This window comes from Echinococcus granulosus, assembly GCF_000524195.1.
Source record: "Echinococcus granulosus chromosome Unknown EG_S00103, whole genome shotgun sequence".
NCBI lineage: Eukaryota > Metazoa > Platyhelminthes > Cestoda > Cyclophyllidea > Taeniidae > Echinococcus > Echinococcus granulosus.
In genome coordinates, this window is record NW_020170483.1 from 32741 (window position 1) to 49535 (window position 16795).

Below are 16795 nucleotides of genomic sequence, written 5' to 3' on the forward strand. Positions count from 1 at the left end.
GTTACTCCAAATTCTAACTCCTATCAGTTTTCGGATTTTGCCAACAACTTTACCTTGTAGTCTGAAGTATAAAATATACTGTTTTTATATCTACTAAATTATTTTGAACAGGGTTCATTGTTTGTACCGGATGCTACTGTTTGATCAATTAGTAGTTTGTTTGATCAGAAGGAATGAAAACTTTGTATCTTGGACGCGAAAAGAATCTATCCCCTTCAATTCTTCCGTCCTTTTGACCGAAAATACAATTTTGTATAATGTTAAAAAATAAAAGCAACAAATCAGTTTGTAGAACCATTGTTACATAAGGAGCAGGTAACTAGCCTGAAAGTAAAGTTAAATAAGTAATTTAATATGTCATCCCCGGAATTACATTAATCACATCGTGACACAACTTACATTCCACATAGCAGGCCGATCATGGATTTTGGTAAAGGTTTCCTTATCAGAAGATTCAAGCGGAAAAGCGAATTGCTGTACGACATCCGTGAAGAAGTAGGTTTGCAGATAGGCAGTCGGCAGCAAAGCAACTAGGGACAGCAACAATATCGTTGTACACATCAGTAAGATATTAATTGTAATCATTAATGCACAGGTGGCACCCACAATATCGTGGCGTTTGGGTCGCCTTTAAAGGGATTACGGGGTCAACACGTTTGACGGGAGCTTTGCCATAACGGTGGAGAAGGATCAGGAGATGTATGTAAAGCTCCTTGTTACCGAAGTAAGTTCGTACGAAAAAGACAGGAACCGCCCACTAAGGTAATGTAGCAAACGAAATAAATACTTTTTCTACACACGCTTTTTCCATCCAGTCAATAAGTTTTTCATTTATCAAATGATCAAAATATTTGTACGAGTTTCCATATGGCTCGTTCCAATGGTTTGCTGTAACTTATAAAACCCATGCAGCTGTGTATAAGTGTCCATTATAGAGCATAACTAAGTATTTATCATTCTATTAGTGCAGTAATATTAGTGATGCACCCTGTGGTTTCGCTTCAAGGTGTGCTTTTTAGGTATAGGTCAGTGCAATGACTTGTGGACTGGCAAATTATGTCACAGTTGATGCTACTACCAAGGCCACATCTTGACCATTCTATCCTTGGGCTCCACCGGTCTCCACCTCCTTCTTCAAGCCCTCCCAAATCAACTTTCCGATTCAAGTCCACGTGGTTCCCATTGACCTACAGCACTTACTCTAAACCGCTTCCAAGGCTTCAGCACTGCTTTTCAGTGGTACATCCACAAATGCCCCCTTTACGCCGCACTCAAAAATTAGGTGACTGTTTTCTATCGGAATCTAGGTAGATCAAACGGGAAGTTGCTTTGTTGCTCCATACATTCACTAAATGTCCTTCATTCCTATCTCACGCATGGTTTCCGCTGCAGTGGGTGTCCCAGAGGCTCAACAGCGGGAAATGGCAGGCATGCTACTCACATTTGGGCATCCTGAGTAACTCTGCTCTAATTTGGCAGCAATACGATGCGTGAGGCCACCCATGCGCTCTAACTATCACGCAAACCTTGAATAGCGAATATTCTCGGCATACGTAGACAGTTTTCCGCACAAAGTAATGCGGTTTACTGAGTAAAATAAAGACAGGTTAGACTTACTTGTTAAGATGATGGTTATAAAACCCGCATATATTAGTAGTTCTTGCACAGTAGTCCTGATTATTGTCTCTTTATCTTGAAGTATCTTCTTATTTCGTGTAGCCCAAAACTCTAAAACAAAATAAGTTTTTCCACACCAATTGCTGCCATAGCTTATTTTCCAAGTTTTTCAGGCTTTTCCAGACAACTTTTTTGATTGATCTGAGCCACAAAATAGACAAAATTTTATCAAAAAGGGAGGCAAAACTTTTAAACAAGCACTTCAATGTGTGAAAAAAAGAATAAATCCAATCAAACACGGATTATATACCTCCTAATAAAAGGTTTATTGTTCAAGTGTTCACAATGTTTTTCATCGCCTAGGACAACTAAGAAGTATCCAAAAACTTTGGATTTAGCTTCCCCTCAATTTAAATGCATCAACATATCAACAAACTTGAGAAATAAGTACCGTGTTTTAAAAAGCCAAAGAAATGTTGTGTGAAAACAAACTTTTTAGGTAATTCACGCAGCAATTATCTTTCTTCCCATCATCTTCAGGGACCACAATATCAAAGCGGTTTGAGAAAAAGGGGTCCTGATTTTGCGTGATGTCAGGCTGCTCTGATCCAGGCAAATTCCTTCCAAACTCCTCGTCCATTTCGGCTGAAAAGACTTCATCCAGTTCTTCGTCCATGGGCTACTTGACTCGTTTGTAGATTTTCTTTTTAAAAAAGAAATATGACTGCCGGAATAAAATTGCAGGGCATTTATATGCTACTCAATTCCACCAAGTAGCATGGTTTAATTTTTCTTAGGCTACTGACGCAAGTGTAAAGATGATACGGAAAAATAAAACCCAAGTTTAATATAATGAATGAATGAAGCAAATGAGTTCTAAAATACATGACATAATCTAGCAACTTTGTCGCATTTGAAGGAATTTAGGTAGATTCCGAGACACTTATCTCCGCATTAATGCAAGTTGAAGTGCATTATTAAAATCACTTTGAATCATTTTGCCAAATACTTGCGTCATTTGTGGTTTTCACCCCATCTTTTAAAGCAATCTTTCATATTATTTCAGCGAACACAGAAAATTTTAGTTCAACACTATGTAATTTCCTAACCTTATCAAGGATACGCAGAACACGGATAGGTAAATAGCAGTTGATATTTCGGATTGAACCATTTAAAATGCTTGATCATTGAAAGCAATTAGCTCCTAAGAGGAAACGACTGATTCCTATTTGTGATCAAATTTAACAAAATTGGATATTAGATGAACATTTGATAGTCATCAGCCCTCATCGGACACTTTAATGAGGCCTCATACATGAATCCATTCCAAGGAATACCTCAACGACATTGTTCAAATCATTGTGAATACAATGGAGTGATAAAAACCTTTGAAAAAGAATTGATTTTTCTAGTAAATATTTTTAATTGCAGTACTGCAGTTGCTTTTGTGCTTTAAACAATGAGCCCAACCGTCGATGTTTAAGGCTCCCCTGATTAGTTGAACGCTTCAAAATTATTGATTTTCACTCAAACTACTGCAAATTTGAACTTGCAGAACTGCCTTAAAATGCCTTTGATTAGGTTCAAAGTTGTCTGTGCGATTCTTCTGCTACTCAAAGCCACAAGCGCATTTTGGGTCAGCGCTCCCACCAAGGCGCAATGTGAATCCAACATCAGACTGTACAACCAAATTTTTCTTGTGAGTGACACCAGCCTTGATGGGCAATTTTTACCACTAGTATATTAACGCAATTTTCAAATACTTTCTCAAAAAGTTGGAACTATTTAGTTCGCCATTTTCAGCGCCACACGATGTTCGCCTGCTGCAACTTTCCGCACATTTGCACCAAATACCAAGTAACGGGATCGGGTGAGGAAAAAGGCGAGGCACTGAGAGACGCCATGTCAAAGGCCAACGTTAATTGGATCTGTCGTTACTGGGGTGCTTGCATTTTCGTAAAAAAGAATCTGTAAGATTTACTTACCACCTGTTTCCAAAAGTAGGCAAATTTAAAAGTAGGCGTTTTAACAACTTTGAGATTTCTGCTTTTAAACAATAGGATTATGGTCGAAGCAATTCATAAATTTCTTTTGCAATAAAATTAGAACAAGACCCTACGGACTTTTCCAATGCAAATTCATAATCTCAAAAAAGCATCCATGGGTTCCTTTGTCCCACTAAACGCAATACTTAGCTTCTTCACAATGGGTGTGTGAATTTGGGTAGGCCATCACTTCTAATAAGCTATATTTGTAAGCCCAAAGAGGTTCAACATCGTTCCACACAAGCAGCTTGATGTCTACGAAGAAAGTTAGAAAAGAAGTAATTAAATATTCTAAACCGCGTTATTAAGAAGGAGTCTAAATGAGGATCTCGCCGCCAGAGGGTTAAAATAAGTGGGATATTTTAGTATCGTAACTCAGTTACAGCTGTAAAATTGGACGGACGACTCAGTGTTGGCATTTCAAATGCAAATCAAGAAAAAGCTGATGGCCTATAACGTGGTGGAATCGCAAATGCCAAATTCAGAATTAATGAAAACATGTAAAGTTTGAATGCCTGCTATTTGTCGGTTTATTGTTGCTCTACTTTTCCATCAACAAACAAAATCTTTGCCGTCCTTTTAACAAACACAGGATTATGTCGAAAGCTGGTAGAATTCCTTGCTCAAGTTAACATAATTTCCATCAAAATTCATTTTTTTTGGTAAATAAAACCTCAGCAAGGATACTGCCAATCGCCCATCAAAAATTTCTTTACACTTCACAGATCGGATTTACGAGTCGGATTCAGGAGAAGCGTGAAGTCATTAACGCTTTAAACGGCAAACTGTAATTAATATCTACAAAATAAATACACTCAGTGCTTCTTGAACATTTTTATTAAATAAAAAGAAGGGGAGAGTGAACTCACCGTATCCACCTCCAGAGTATAACTGCAAGCGAGCTCCCCTTTGTGGCTGTCTTGGACAAGGGCATGTAACACGAATCCTTCTGCTGCCATTGGCCATTTAACAATGGGGTCCTACATGTTCATGTCAAAATTACCATGCCAACACAATGCTCCATTGAAAGTGGTAGCCATGACACCTGAAATTTTGTACTTAGAATCATTGTGCTTAAGCTTGAGACAAGTAGGAAACCAATAGGAATGTGTGAACGGAAAACGAGAGTATTGTTTAGTCGAAAGGAAACTTTTTAGCCCCCTCATAATAGACAATGCGACTTACCAATGACTTATTCACATCCAAACTGAGCCGCAAATTATTGCCAAAAGTTTTTTCCATGTCTGATGGGATTATAGCAACAGACCCGCCAGACAAAAAGTTGACACAGAGACTGGGAAGTATTAAACACGGATGATGCAATCAGGCAAGCACAACTGATACAGGGGTAGCAAGGTGAAAGACTTTTGAACTGCTTGGTACCGAAAGCAATTAGGGCGACTTTCCTTTCGTTAGAAATACGAAAAGGAAATGAGCTACAATGCCGAAATGAGTAAAACAGGTAACTCGCTGTGGCAAATGTGGGATTTTAGAACTGAGAGATGTGTGGAGAGTTTTCATGTACCCCAATTAATTATCATAATCGTGATCATCCACTGTTTATTGTAATATCCTTACAAATTTCCGACTTCTGTGCTAGAATAAACATTGCTGTCAGTTTAAACGAAAACTTGCGTGCAGTGCAATGGCTACATCATGCATTTGGACGTCATAGTAGCTCAGGGGTCAGACAGTTGCTCCTATTAGAGGTGCACAGAAGGGCAGGGTAGAGTGGAAGTGAGGGCGGGACTTCATGGTGCTGTCGCGCATACAAAATCACAGGATCTTAAAAATCCACTTTAATTTACTGCGCAGATCTCCTCCCTTTCAATCTCGCTTTTCCCATAACTGGGAGTCCTTACTCGATTAGCAATGCGGTCTGATAAAATAAACACCCAGATATAAAATTAGGCTGAAGCCTAACTTCCATCATAGTAAAGGCTACATCACCTGAAAAGTAAACTAAATTTGAAGTGAAACTAAACCGTATCTGAAATCATTGCTTAAGGAAAAACACATTTTTCTTGAGTCAATCCATTTAATCAAATACACGACAGAAAGTAGTTTATCATTTGCTTTAATTCCATTCTTTCCTACTACTTATTTCATTGTTTAAAACTGCTCAGCTACCTATAAGGACTGCACTCGCATTCAAGTAACACGGACACCCGACCATTGTCGCAATGTTGGCAAACTGGTGAAGGCAGTTCCCTTTTTAGGGATGCTTTGAAATAGTTCAACGCAGCTAACTTTAAATTTCGAGTAATTCTACGCGGATGTTCTGCTTCTGCAAAAATTTGCCGACCGATTGAGACGTGGGTCTTTACTTTAGGCGTGGGCAAAAAAAAGTTAAAGTTGGATGCATACATTTAATATTCATTGGGACTCTTGAAATTTATGCGCCAAGACCTAGAAGTAACTAAACGAGACAAGGACCATTCTATATAACGGATTGTAGAAAGCATCGCTGAAGTGAGCATCCTTACAATCCACTATTCTTTATCAACTAATTCAAATTGCATGAAACGTGTTCCCGTTGGAAGCCATCTTTATCCCACTAGTTTTATTTCCCCAATGCCTATTCTATCTCGCATAATCATTTAACTGTCTAATGCCAAAGCCAAGGAATGATAGGCATTACTTGAAGGAGTACGAGGTGGGGGAGGGGAAAGGAAAACGAGGTGAGGCAGTACCTCGCTTCCTTCGAGAAGTATAAATCTCACGAATCAGGGATGCGGCACTGAGTAAGAGGAGGACTTCCCTTTAGCTGATTCACTGGCCTTGTCTGTTTTCGCATAGGAGATTTTTGTGCACTGCCAGACAATTTCAGTCAATTGGAGCATAATTCTTGATTGCAAAGAAGGTCCCTGTGAACTCGATGCCTGTCCCGCAGTGTTGCCTTACTGGCAAGAAGTTGCTGAAGCCTTGGAACGGGGCTCAAAAAGGTAATGTAAGCCAATTGGCATCGCATCAAATTTAGCCGAAAATTTATGATAGGGGAGCTTTAAAGAGACAAATGGTAAAGCCTGACAAGGAGTACTGTGACGGTAGATTACCACATTTTTATGCCTCATAATGATGCATATACACACTTCAATATATTTCACAACTACCTACAAGAAGTATTGAGAGATTAATAAAAAAAAATATTTGAAATATCAAGCACATTCCGCTGTGTGGCAACCGAGTCACTATTGAAGACACCTTAGAGCATAGAAGCCTAGAGAAAGCCTCATTATAAAGGTGAGGAACGGTTGAGGTGCTGGTGGTACCAGCGCGGAAACGCAATTGTGAAGGGTCAAATGGATGTCATGTTTGGGTAAACAGAAAAAAATAACAATGCGTAAACTAAAATAAATCAACCCCAAGTAGGCACAGACTTCAAAAAGCACAGAAGAATTTCAGAAATAAAAATCAATTCAGCATCTGAGACATTTTAAAAACCCATGATACAATAGTAACGATATCTGCAGTTGAAATACATGAGAAAATACTTAGTCATTCGAATCAGGAGGTGTCACGTACAAAAAGAGACAAATATAGGGGGAAAGGAGGGAGGGCAGAAATTCTTGTTTGACCGAAAAAGTGGAGCACTCCAGGTAGATGAGAGGCGTGAAGAAGTTCATCTAGGAAGGTATCGAATGCTCGTGAGAAAGGGACCAGACAAGGAGGTGACTCGGCGGATTAGTGATGCGCTTTTCTGTGACTTTTGCACCTAAAAGACAAAAAAAATCATTCTCATCACTTAAAATTACAAGTTATAACAACAAATTGGAAAATTCACGGCACCTTAAGCTAGTATGAAGCAGTAAAACCGTCAATAAAAAAATATTTTAACGAAAATTCTGAACTATTTACCTTGGAAAGAAAAATTTAGCAAATGAAAAAGGATAATAATGCATAAAAAATTTCTGAAACATTTTTCCGTCGCAAGGAAGCAATTTAAATGTATTTTGGGGATGTTTACTACATGAAGGTGCCTGAAAAAAGTCGACCACCGAAGCACAGACGTATCTCACTGCCCTGCCACAAGTATGCGTTTCAGACGAGGAGCATTCCACGCATTCGTCATTCCATTTCACTCAATCAATCTGTTTGAGACAAACAATGCAGCCAAACCAATCACATAAAGACAAAAAAATGGAAGTGTGCTGCTTTAGGTATAGGTCAGTGCAATGACTTGTGGACTGGCAAATTATGTCACAGTTGATGCTGCTACCAAGACCACATCTTAACCATTCTATCCTTGGGCTCCACCAGTCTCCACCTCCTTCTTCAAGCCCTTCCAAATCAACTTTCCGATTCAGGTCCACGTGGTTCCCATTGACCTACAGCACTTACTCTAAACCGCTTCCAAGGCTTCAGCACTGCTTTTCAGTGGTACATCCACAAATGCCCCCTTTACGCCGCACTCAAAAATTGTGCTGCGATTCGCTGAGTTCCTTCCAAAAAACGCATCGCGAACATGCCTCAGTGATGACTGAAGTGAGTGATGATACAATTGACTTTGTAACGCTGTCGTCCCTCATCCTCCTCCCTCCACTTCGCCTCACACTTCCTTTCCAAGTGACTGTTATCGCCTCCTGGCATTAACATTGCATAATCACACAATCACATGCCAAATAGATAGTTGGGAAAACAAGTGATACAGAGACGGAGGTGACCGGGAACAGGTGGTCTTGATTCTAGAGACAAAACGTTTTTATACAATTGCAATCCACAGAGTGCCCGTACATTGGTTGGCAAGAGTGTATATCGTAGGAGCAATTAATTCAACAAACAAAACATTATTCCAAACTCTCTGCTACTTCTTGACCTTCATTGTAACAACTGAGAAGTCTTATTCGGTCATCCTGCACACCCAAATCTTGCCTACCACCAGAAGTAAGACGTAGCTTTAAGTGCTGTAAATTATTTGCGTCCTTCATGTGGCATTAAATGGTGTTGCAACTTAGTGCAGTTGCTAATATTTACCGAAAAGATCCTATTTTGGACACCTCGGAAACATCCTAAATATATTTCTTAAAGTTTACATACCCGAAGAAAGTGCACAAGACCGTTTAACAGTAGAATTTCTCGATTAGGTGAATGTATTCTATTGGAATTTAGGTAGAGCAAACAAAAAGTTCTTTTGTTGTTATATACATTCAATTGCGATTTGATATCCCCGTGGGAAGTGCAGATCGCGACGCACCATGCGTACCTTCAGTACATAATGCCGAGAGAAGCCAAAGTAGAGCGATATTGTGATACAGACTTCTAAATTAGTGACTAGTGAAAAAAGAAAGTAGATCAAAACAATTGGCTCGATGTCCTAAATGCTAGAGAGAGAAAAGCAGGACTACCTTACTTAGGTATCACTCACCATAAACATCTCGATGATGTTCCAAATAACCAACACCTCCGCTGATCATGAGAAGGCCCTGACTATTGGAAGTCGTAGAGGGAGCTTTTGTGGCGTTAATCGGAGTGCTGGAAGTGGTTGCATGGACAGGGGTAGACGACATGTTCCCAAAAGTGAGGGTGAAGGAACTCACCGCCTCCGCGTGTCCGCATCTACTCACCTGAAGCGAAGAGGATTAGGCGAGGTGAGGTACCTATCCTGTTCATTCAATCATATCCAACGATTATCGGCAACTTCGATAAAGCCACCAACGCTCCTGGCTCGTAATGTATCCCTTTAGATGATTAGAAGGTAAACTTCGAAACTATTTGCGGGACAGGACTGACTCCATCTGCGCTTTCGAAATTTTGAACATTATACGAGTCAATTAAGCCAATTCAGGATGGCAACTTTAAATGGTTTACGATAAAATGGATACCAACATGGCGATGTGGCAAACATGCTCTATTACGCATAAACAGTCTACGTACACGAGACACAATTACCTAGAATACTAGGCAGACAACAGTGACAGTCTGTGGCGATGAACTCAATTTCTTATCAACGAAGGAGCAGAACTCGTGCAGACTCCAAGGAAAGTTGGTATAGTGATAGTAGTGAGGCCTGATGGCTTCAAATACGGAAGACCGCATGTTAGCGATTGTGTCAAATAGAGTGGGCCCCAACTCAGGGACTCCGCAGTCATTTCTGTGAACATCTAGGCAGCGTGAGAAACGTCAACCTGATGCTGAACAAATCAATCTGCACCGGAAAATTCCGGATCAGGTGTTGGTTAAAAGCCGCATTAGATGCATGTAGGATAGATGAAAGTGAAAAAAGAACTAAACTTTGTGCGCACTGAAACTTGTTCGTCCTTTCCATGCGCAACCTCAAAAGTCCCAGTGCAGTGCTGATGCCTTTTGGACGAATTCAAATGATTTACTAAGCGCGCTCAAAAGGAGTCAGTGTAAAGTGGAGAGAGTAACGATTATGAGAAGAAATCGAGTGAAACCTAATTAATCGGACCGAATTCGACTCCTGACGACAAAAAAATTTGTTTGCATCCGAAAAGAAAATAGGACTTTGGAACTAGCCTTTAATATGTCTAATGACGATAAAAACACCGATTAAACTATCAACATCTGCAAAATTAGATTCTTTTTTTTAGAATGCACAGTCAAGTTAAAAGCTGACTGAATAAAAACTACTGTAAATGAGTCTAATTTTGGTAGCTATGCGCTCCTGAGAGATACTTATGAAAACCTCTAATATGATATGCTACTGCAACAACTTAGCAGAGAGAGTTCGTCAAAATTAGAGATACTTCACTCCAATTGAATATGGAGGCTTTCATGCCTATCTAGCAGTTGACTTCAACTTATCCGAATACCATTTTCATGACCGACGCGGAGTAACCGCTAAATGTAACGAAGGCCAAGCTCAAAACAAGATGTGAGTTTTACAAGAGGAGCGATATTTATCATGCAGCGATGTTTGCTTTCCTGTGATATCAGTTTTACGATGTTGGGGTGGGAATGGCGTCAGTAGTCCGTCCAATCTTTCAAAGGCTGTTAGCAGAAACACTTCCGGACACTAAGCTTGTGATTATTGATTGTAAGCACAACTTAGGGTCATAACGACGATATCGTGGATATCCAAAAGGGAATAAATAGTGTAAATGTCACCAAACAAACACAATAGTGCTACGCACTAATTTAGTTCCTATAACAAAAGCCGTTGCACCATCATCAAAAATGATACCCACTCGGGGGAGCCTACTTATTAGCAGATAGTAGCAATCACACGAAACGTACCGCGGTGCCGGACAAATCCACTTGAGCAGAAAGTGGTAAGGCATTTTCCCCACAGTCTGAAAGCACAAAAGCCTGCGACGATTAAAATGCCAAAAATATGTAAAAAAAAAGTTGGTGGTAGGCAAGAACAATAACACCAGCAGGGATTTGAGGATCATTAGGCTAACAAAAGCACTCCACGGTCAAAAAGTGCCAGGAACTTATAGAAACAAGAAACTCATATCAAATATTTATAAAATCGTCATGCTCTTAGTCGAAATCATGGCCTAGTTAAGCGGAATATATGTAAAACACCTATACGCAATGCTACAGGAAACTAAGAAAAATCTAGCTAAACGGGTGAGGAGTTCGAAAGTAGGAAACACGCGGAAGTGTGCGATTCAATGCACTCAACCTGACAGAAAGTGGCTCAGAATGAATCCCAACATCTACGAGTTGTGTCACTAACATTCCCCTTCACCACCGTCGTAGCAATGAATTTGTGACTACCTTTGCATTGGCCACTGCAGGAGTGTAACAACTAGGAGATTCAATGATGATACCCATTAACGTTTCCTTATTTACTCAATTTCGTGAAAAAGGAACAACGGAAGCAAAAACCGATCTGCCAGATGCCAGAGACCACTTTAAAATTTTAGTCGAATAAGTAAACCAAAATTCCATAGTTCACTGAATCAAAACCAATATTTTGGAGGAAAAATCCTGATAATTAAGCAACATTGTCGATGATTTTGGGAATCCGCCAATAGCAATTCAATCCGGTCATTATCGGCAGTTACCAGTCACACAAAAATATTCACGACTATGCTATATCATTAAGTTTTCCGTTTTATTATCAATTGAGTCTTGAATAATTATCACGAATCTAAAACATGAAAATGAGCAACTGACCGCTTTTTACGTAGGCGCCATGACTGAGATCTGAGGAGCACGAGTTGGCAAGAGTGGTAGAGGAGGGTGGTGTTTGAATAAACGGTACACAGACAACATGTCCGCCGTTAGTTCCGATCCAGAGATGGTTTGGTGAAACTCCGATCGCTGAAACTGCCATTGAGTTCAATTGTAGTTGAGAATTTGGAGCTCCTACAGTAAAAATATTAGAATAATTGTTAGAAATTTAGGCGAAATTGAATAGAATTGCTATGAGGACCAATTTTAAGGCGTCTAAGCAACATAAACATTACGCCAGAGGTTAAAATCGTAAGTGGGAAGCTGAAACAAGAGGCTTAGAACGTACAACGCACCAATAAAATGAGCTGAGTCTTCAAACGATGTACATTCCATAACAAAATTCCTTCTTCACGACGAAGAATAGAAAAATTTATTTACAAATAATATACTTGACACATTTGTTACCAGCGGCACATGCGTGATAGTAGGGTTTTCGTACCTTGGCTACGACGCCACCCATGCGCAACGTGCCAATTTAAGAGATAAATTAAAAAGAAGGAACGAAGTCCATAAAAATCGACGCCGCGCCTGAACAACAATAAACAACCGCCCTATGATGGTCGATCTCCCTTCGAGATGCTGATGACAAATTTGTTGAAGATGAATTACAAGTTAAAACCTTTCTAAAAAGTGTATGTGCACCAAGGGAATAATAAAAAAAGGCATCAACTAAGAAGTACCAACGAGACATGGGCTCCGGAACCAAAAGAATTTGCATGAGACCTTGTATTAAAGCCTTGTTTTTGGCACCCAAATAAAAGTAGGGAATAAAATAATACTTCAATGTCAACAATTTTCCAACATCAATGACACAAAAAGTGTGTACGTTAGAAACCGAAAAGTCGACACACTTCAATATGTAAATCTGTGACTTTGAAGCATCTGAAATCATTATATTTTTCCATTGGTCGACATTTTAAAAACTTCCAAACAATCAGTTACATTTAAGTAACTTTAAATACGAATAGCAATTAAATCCTAAACATCTTATCTCAAGACAGTGAACAAATTTTTAAGTTCGAATCCCACCAACAGTCTCGTAAATGATGTAGGCCAGATTCAACTCCTGCATCGGTTCATAGGTGAAGGCGTTGAAGAGACGAAGGATGAAGTCTTTGCGTATTGATATCCAAACACCATCACGGGTCCAGCAAAGGTTGCGAACGACGACACTGGCATTTGGGACCACCTCGATTCTACAACGCAAAGGAGAAAGATGCGACAGCCAGAAAGGAAAAATAAGTATCAGAACAGACCTTAGACAGTTGAATTTCGTGTTTAATCGGATAGTTGTTAAAGAAGAATGAGGTCGTTTACTATGCTCGACGCCACCTTCCGCGCATATCTCAGGATAGCAGCTGAGTGATGCAAACCCAGCTTTTCTGTTTTACAACCCGAGTTTAACCCGGTTCCCGAAATACAGAAGCTTTTCCTAAAATATGTGTGGCGTTTTGAAAAAGTACAAAATTCCTTCCAGAAATGACCTGAATAGCTGAATCTGGTGACACAGTACTGAAAGATAGGAAAGTTAGATTTAGGAAGACGCTCTACTTTTCATAATAAACAATGACGCGTTGCCATTTGAAAATGATTTGTGAGGAGATACGCACCTCACTAAAAAAGTAAGGTACTATCGCATCTCAATTTTCGTTTGTACGTCTCATATTTCCTGGCATTAGCATTGGTCATGACATGAGAGAGAACAAAGAATGGGGAAATCAAAGAACTGAGACGGAAACGGAGATGGGCGAGGGGATGTTTTATGCCAACCTATGAAAGGGATACATTTCATAAAAGTGGAATTTGGAAAAAAAGGTTGGATATCATTAAGGGTAACTTATGTGTTATAATTGTGATTGTTTCAACAAACTTCCTACGGCAATGTAATTTGTATTAGACGACATCATGCGAGCTAAAAATGGCCACAAAAAAGAGTATTCTATGTGGCATGATACCAGATATCAAAATGAAGTGTTGACACAATAAAAAAAATCAAAAAAATCAAATGAAAGTGTTAAGGGGACTGAATGAAAAATAGGCAGTCTAAAAAAAAACAGAAAATGGTAAACTAAGGGGTCGGAAGACAAGGAAGTCGACGGTTTTATGCTAGCATTCACTAGTAAACCGTTAACCAGTACAGAAAACTAGATATCAGCGTCGAGGGAGTAAACTAAAGCGAGCAAATGCACTCAGTGTGAATAGCTAAATTGACGGTTTTCAAAAATAACCCCTAGCGGTCTCCCTTAAAGTTAACTTTTTAGACAATGGTCGTAATGTATGCTTGCGAGGGAACGCCCAGTCAATGCAGAAAACTATACATGGATGGGAAGAGGTAGGGAAAATATAAATGATACTGACAAAGTGAAATTCACCTGGAGCTAACTAGAACTAAGTCAGCGCTGGGCAACAAAATGATAAAACATAAAAAGAAGACTGAAATCAGAATCATATACCGATTCTCTGAAATATCAAAGCGTCAAGAGGGAGAGAGCTGTGGTTCGTTTAGTCTGTCTAGTTCCGGCTCATAATGATTTTAGGATAGTAAATAACTGAGCCAAGAGAGGGAAGAGGATAAGATGCTTAGAGAGGATGTTTGCATACGCATAGAGTGGGTAGATTTTGAAACCGATGGAGAGAAATTTCCAATCTCCGCAAGGCACCACTCATGCTCAACCTACTATTAAGCTAAAGCACCAAATCAGTAGTTCAAACAGGGCGGAAGACAGAGGATCATGGGAAGTAATGACAGGCATGGAAATTTGTCGTAATTCCTTTGAGCTACTGGGAAAAGTGCAATTTTTGTAGGCATCCAATAATCCACCAGCAAGTTGAAACAGGAAGGAATGGAGTTAGAGGAAGTGGTGACGCGATGAGATCAGGGGGAGACAAATCGCAATCCCTGTAGATCACTTCAAACAAACTCGGCATCGTTTTAAAGTGCTAAACGCATGACTCAAAGCAAGCAAAGGAATAAAGGAGAGATGGCTACCATCAGTACACTCGATACTGCTTCAAAATCTTAAACTAGTCAGTTGAAGTAAGAGAGATAGAAATTAGAAGAGGCAATGCACACCTTGAGTACATAAAATCCCGTTGAATCAATGATAGAAAAATGGAGAATATGGCTGTTTAGGGCCGCGTTGCCACTGCTTCAAAGGATTAAATCAGCGATTCACTACCAAAAGAAGAGAAATGACTTAAATGCACAATCCATAGAGTGTCATTGGGTTAAGGACAGAGAAAGTCCGGTTCATGTTGGACATTGTGAACTAATAAGGGAATTATTTTACACCAGGGACACAAATAAACCACTGAAAATAATTAAAAAGCAAATAGTATGAACACTAACAGTACGACCCCTGTAGGCAATCCGGAACTACTTTAACGATAGTCTAAGGAACAAAGTGAAATTGAAAAGAATGTGCAGGCAAATAGAGGGAAAGGCAACCATGTCAACAAGTTAAAAACTGTGGAAAAATGACAAAAGAAATCCCTATAGATCACTCATGGTTGGACACCACTTCGAATCGCCAAATAATCATAGCTCAGAAAAGAGTAACAGGGACAACAGTAACGCACGTGTGGAGACGTTGGAAAGTTGTAGCGTCTATTACGATAATCCGGTTCCTGTATGCAGCCCAGAGAGTGAGCGCAGACTCCACCACGGCCAGAGCCTTTATGGCGAATTGGCCGGTGGGTGCACAGCGGATGACCACCGCCTCAGCAAGGCTCCACGCTCCGGCTGCTTCGGAGGTTGACAACTCCTCTCTGATGGATAGCTGGTTGCAAGGCTGTTGGGTAGTGGTCACGTGGCCCTCTCCAAGGGGCGTCGATGACCTTGGAGCGGGTGGTTGGGTCTCAGGACGGTGAAGCTGACGACGGAAAACGACAATGTGGCCGTCGACAAGGCTGATGAAGACTCGGCCAGAAAAGTGGCTAAATGGAAAGAAGGTGATAAGATCAGTAAGTGGATTCTTTTCTACTGTTCGCCCTATCACACCCTCTTTGCGAGTTTTGGAAACAAGGAATTCTTCAAGGTAATTACAAAAATAACTCAAAAACAGAACTCTATTGTTGGCTTGGACAAAGAGCTTCATAAGACCTAACTGAACGAAGCAGAAGATGGAAATACTTAGTGCCACAATAAACTGTAACCAAAGCCGATCACATATCACTCGCACAGGGAAATGCCGTCATCAATAATGAAACTAAACCGGTCAAAGAAACTATTTTAAAAAAAATGACGAAAAGCAAAGGCAATATGTATTAGAAAACACTCCCTCTCTCAATCTATTAAAATCCGTGAGAGTTTAAAATAAGACTGATTTGGCCGATAATAATCTAGATTTACCATTAACCCATCTTTCTTCGTTCGGTTCAATTGCCAGGAATGAATCTCATTCTTCAGATTAAACGCTTTTCGCAAAGTGTGATCACTGGGTAAGGGAAACTGGGATTCACTGCTTGCGTAGTAGTGACATTTGTCTAAAAGTATACTCAACCATGCATACCCTCCAAAATCATCTGATTCAAATACTTGACCATTCGTTTCTGAAACCGGTTATGTCGCTGACTGATATTTATCGACCTCGACCCAAAAAAGCCACTTCACAAAGTGAGCATCTTGAGCACCTAGCCAAGGAAAAAAAGCACATCAAATGAGCCACCAACCCAATGCTTCTTAATTCCAAATATTAAGTTAAGGAACAAGACCCCTCAAAGAAGAGTGAGAATAAGCTCAGTGAGATATAAAAAGGTTAAGCACAAACTAAGCCGTTTCTTTTCAGCTTATGTCCAAAAATGTTCAGTTGACAAATTTACGACCTGCAAACCTATGCGTGAAAGACTGGTTTTACCCTTGGCAAACCTTCTGTACTACCATGAATAAGGATGACAGTAGACTTTTCAGCTTTGACTCCGTCAAAGTTAACAGTTTGAATGTAAGAGGAAGCCTGTCAAGAAATTATCTAAACAAACCTGTTTAA

General features: G+C 39.9%; 2 protein-coding genes across 2 annotated transcripts in view; both read right to left on the minus strand. All coding sequences in view use genetic code 11, as the record gives it.

Annotated features, from left to right (window-relative positions):
• Nucleotides 1–2293, minus strand: part of EGR_08325 (Polycystin-2) — a gene marked incomplete at both ends in the record, with an annotated part of 9789 nt that extends 7496 nt beyond the window's left edge. The window contains 5 exons of the mRNA XM_024497574.1: nucleotides 400–530; nucleotides 607–757; nucleotides 1442–1509; nucleotides 1618–1728; nucleotides 2110–2293. Coding sequence (XP_024347997.1) covers nucleotides 400–530; nucleotides 607–757; nucleotides 1442–1509; nucleotides 1618–1728; nucleotides 2110–2293 — 645 coding nt within the window. The remainder of the gene's footprint in view (nucleotides 1–399; nucleotides 531–606; nucleotides 758–1441; nucleotides 1510–1617; nucleotides 1729–2109) is intronic.
• A 4995-nt stretch (nucleotides 2294–7288) lies between these two features.
• EGR_08326 (JNK-interacting protein 3) overlaps nucleotides 7289–16795 on the minus strand; it is a gene marked incomplete at both ends in the record, with an annotated part of 29798 nt that continues 20291 nt past the window's right edge. Inside the window, 6 exons of the mRNA XM_024497575.1 lie at nucleotides 7289–7377; nucleotides 9028–9226; nucleotides 10860–10915; nucleotides 11751–11942; nucleotides 12840–13006; nucleotides 15390–15746. Coding sequence (XP_024347998.1) covers nucleotides 7289–7377; nucleotides 9028–9226; nucleotides 10860–10915; nucleotides 11751–11942; nucleotides 12840–13006; nucleotides 15390–15746 — 1060 coding nt within the window. The remainder of the gene's footprint in view (nucleotides 7378–9027; nucleotides 9227–10859; nucleotides 10916–11750; nucleotides 11943–12839; nucleotides 13007–15389; nucleotides 15747–16795) is intronic.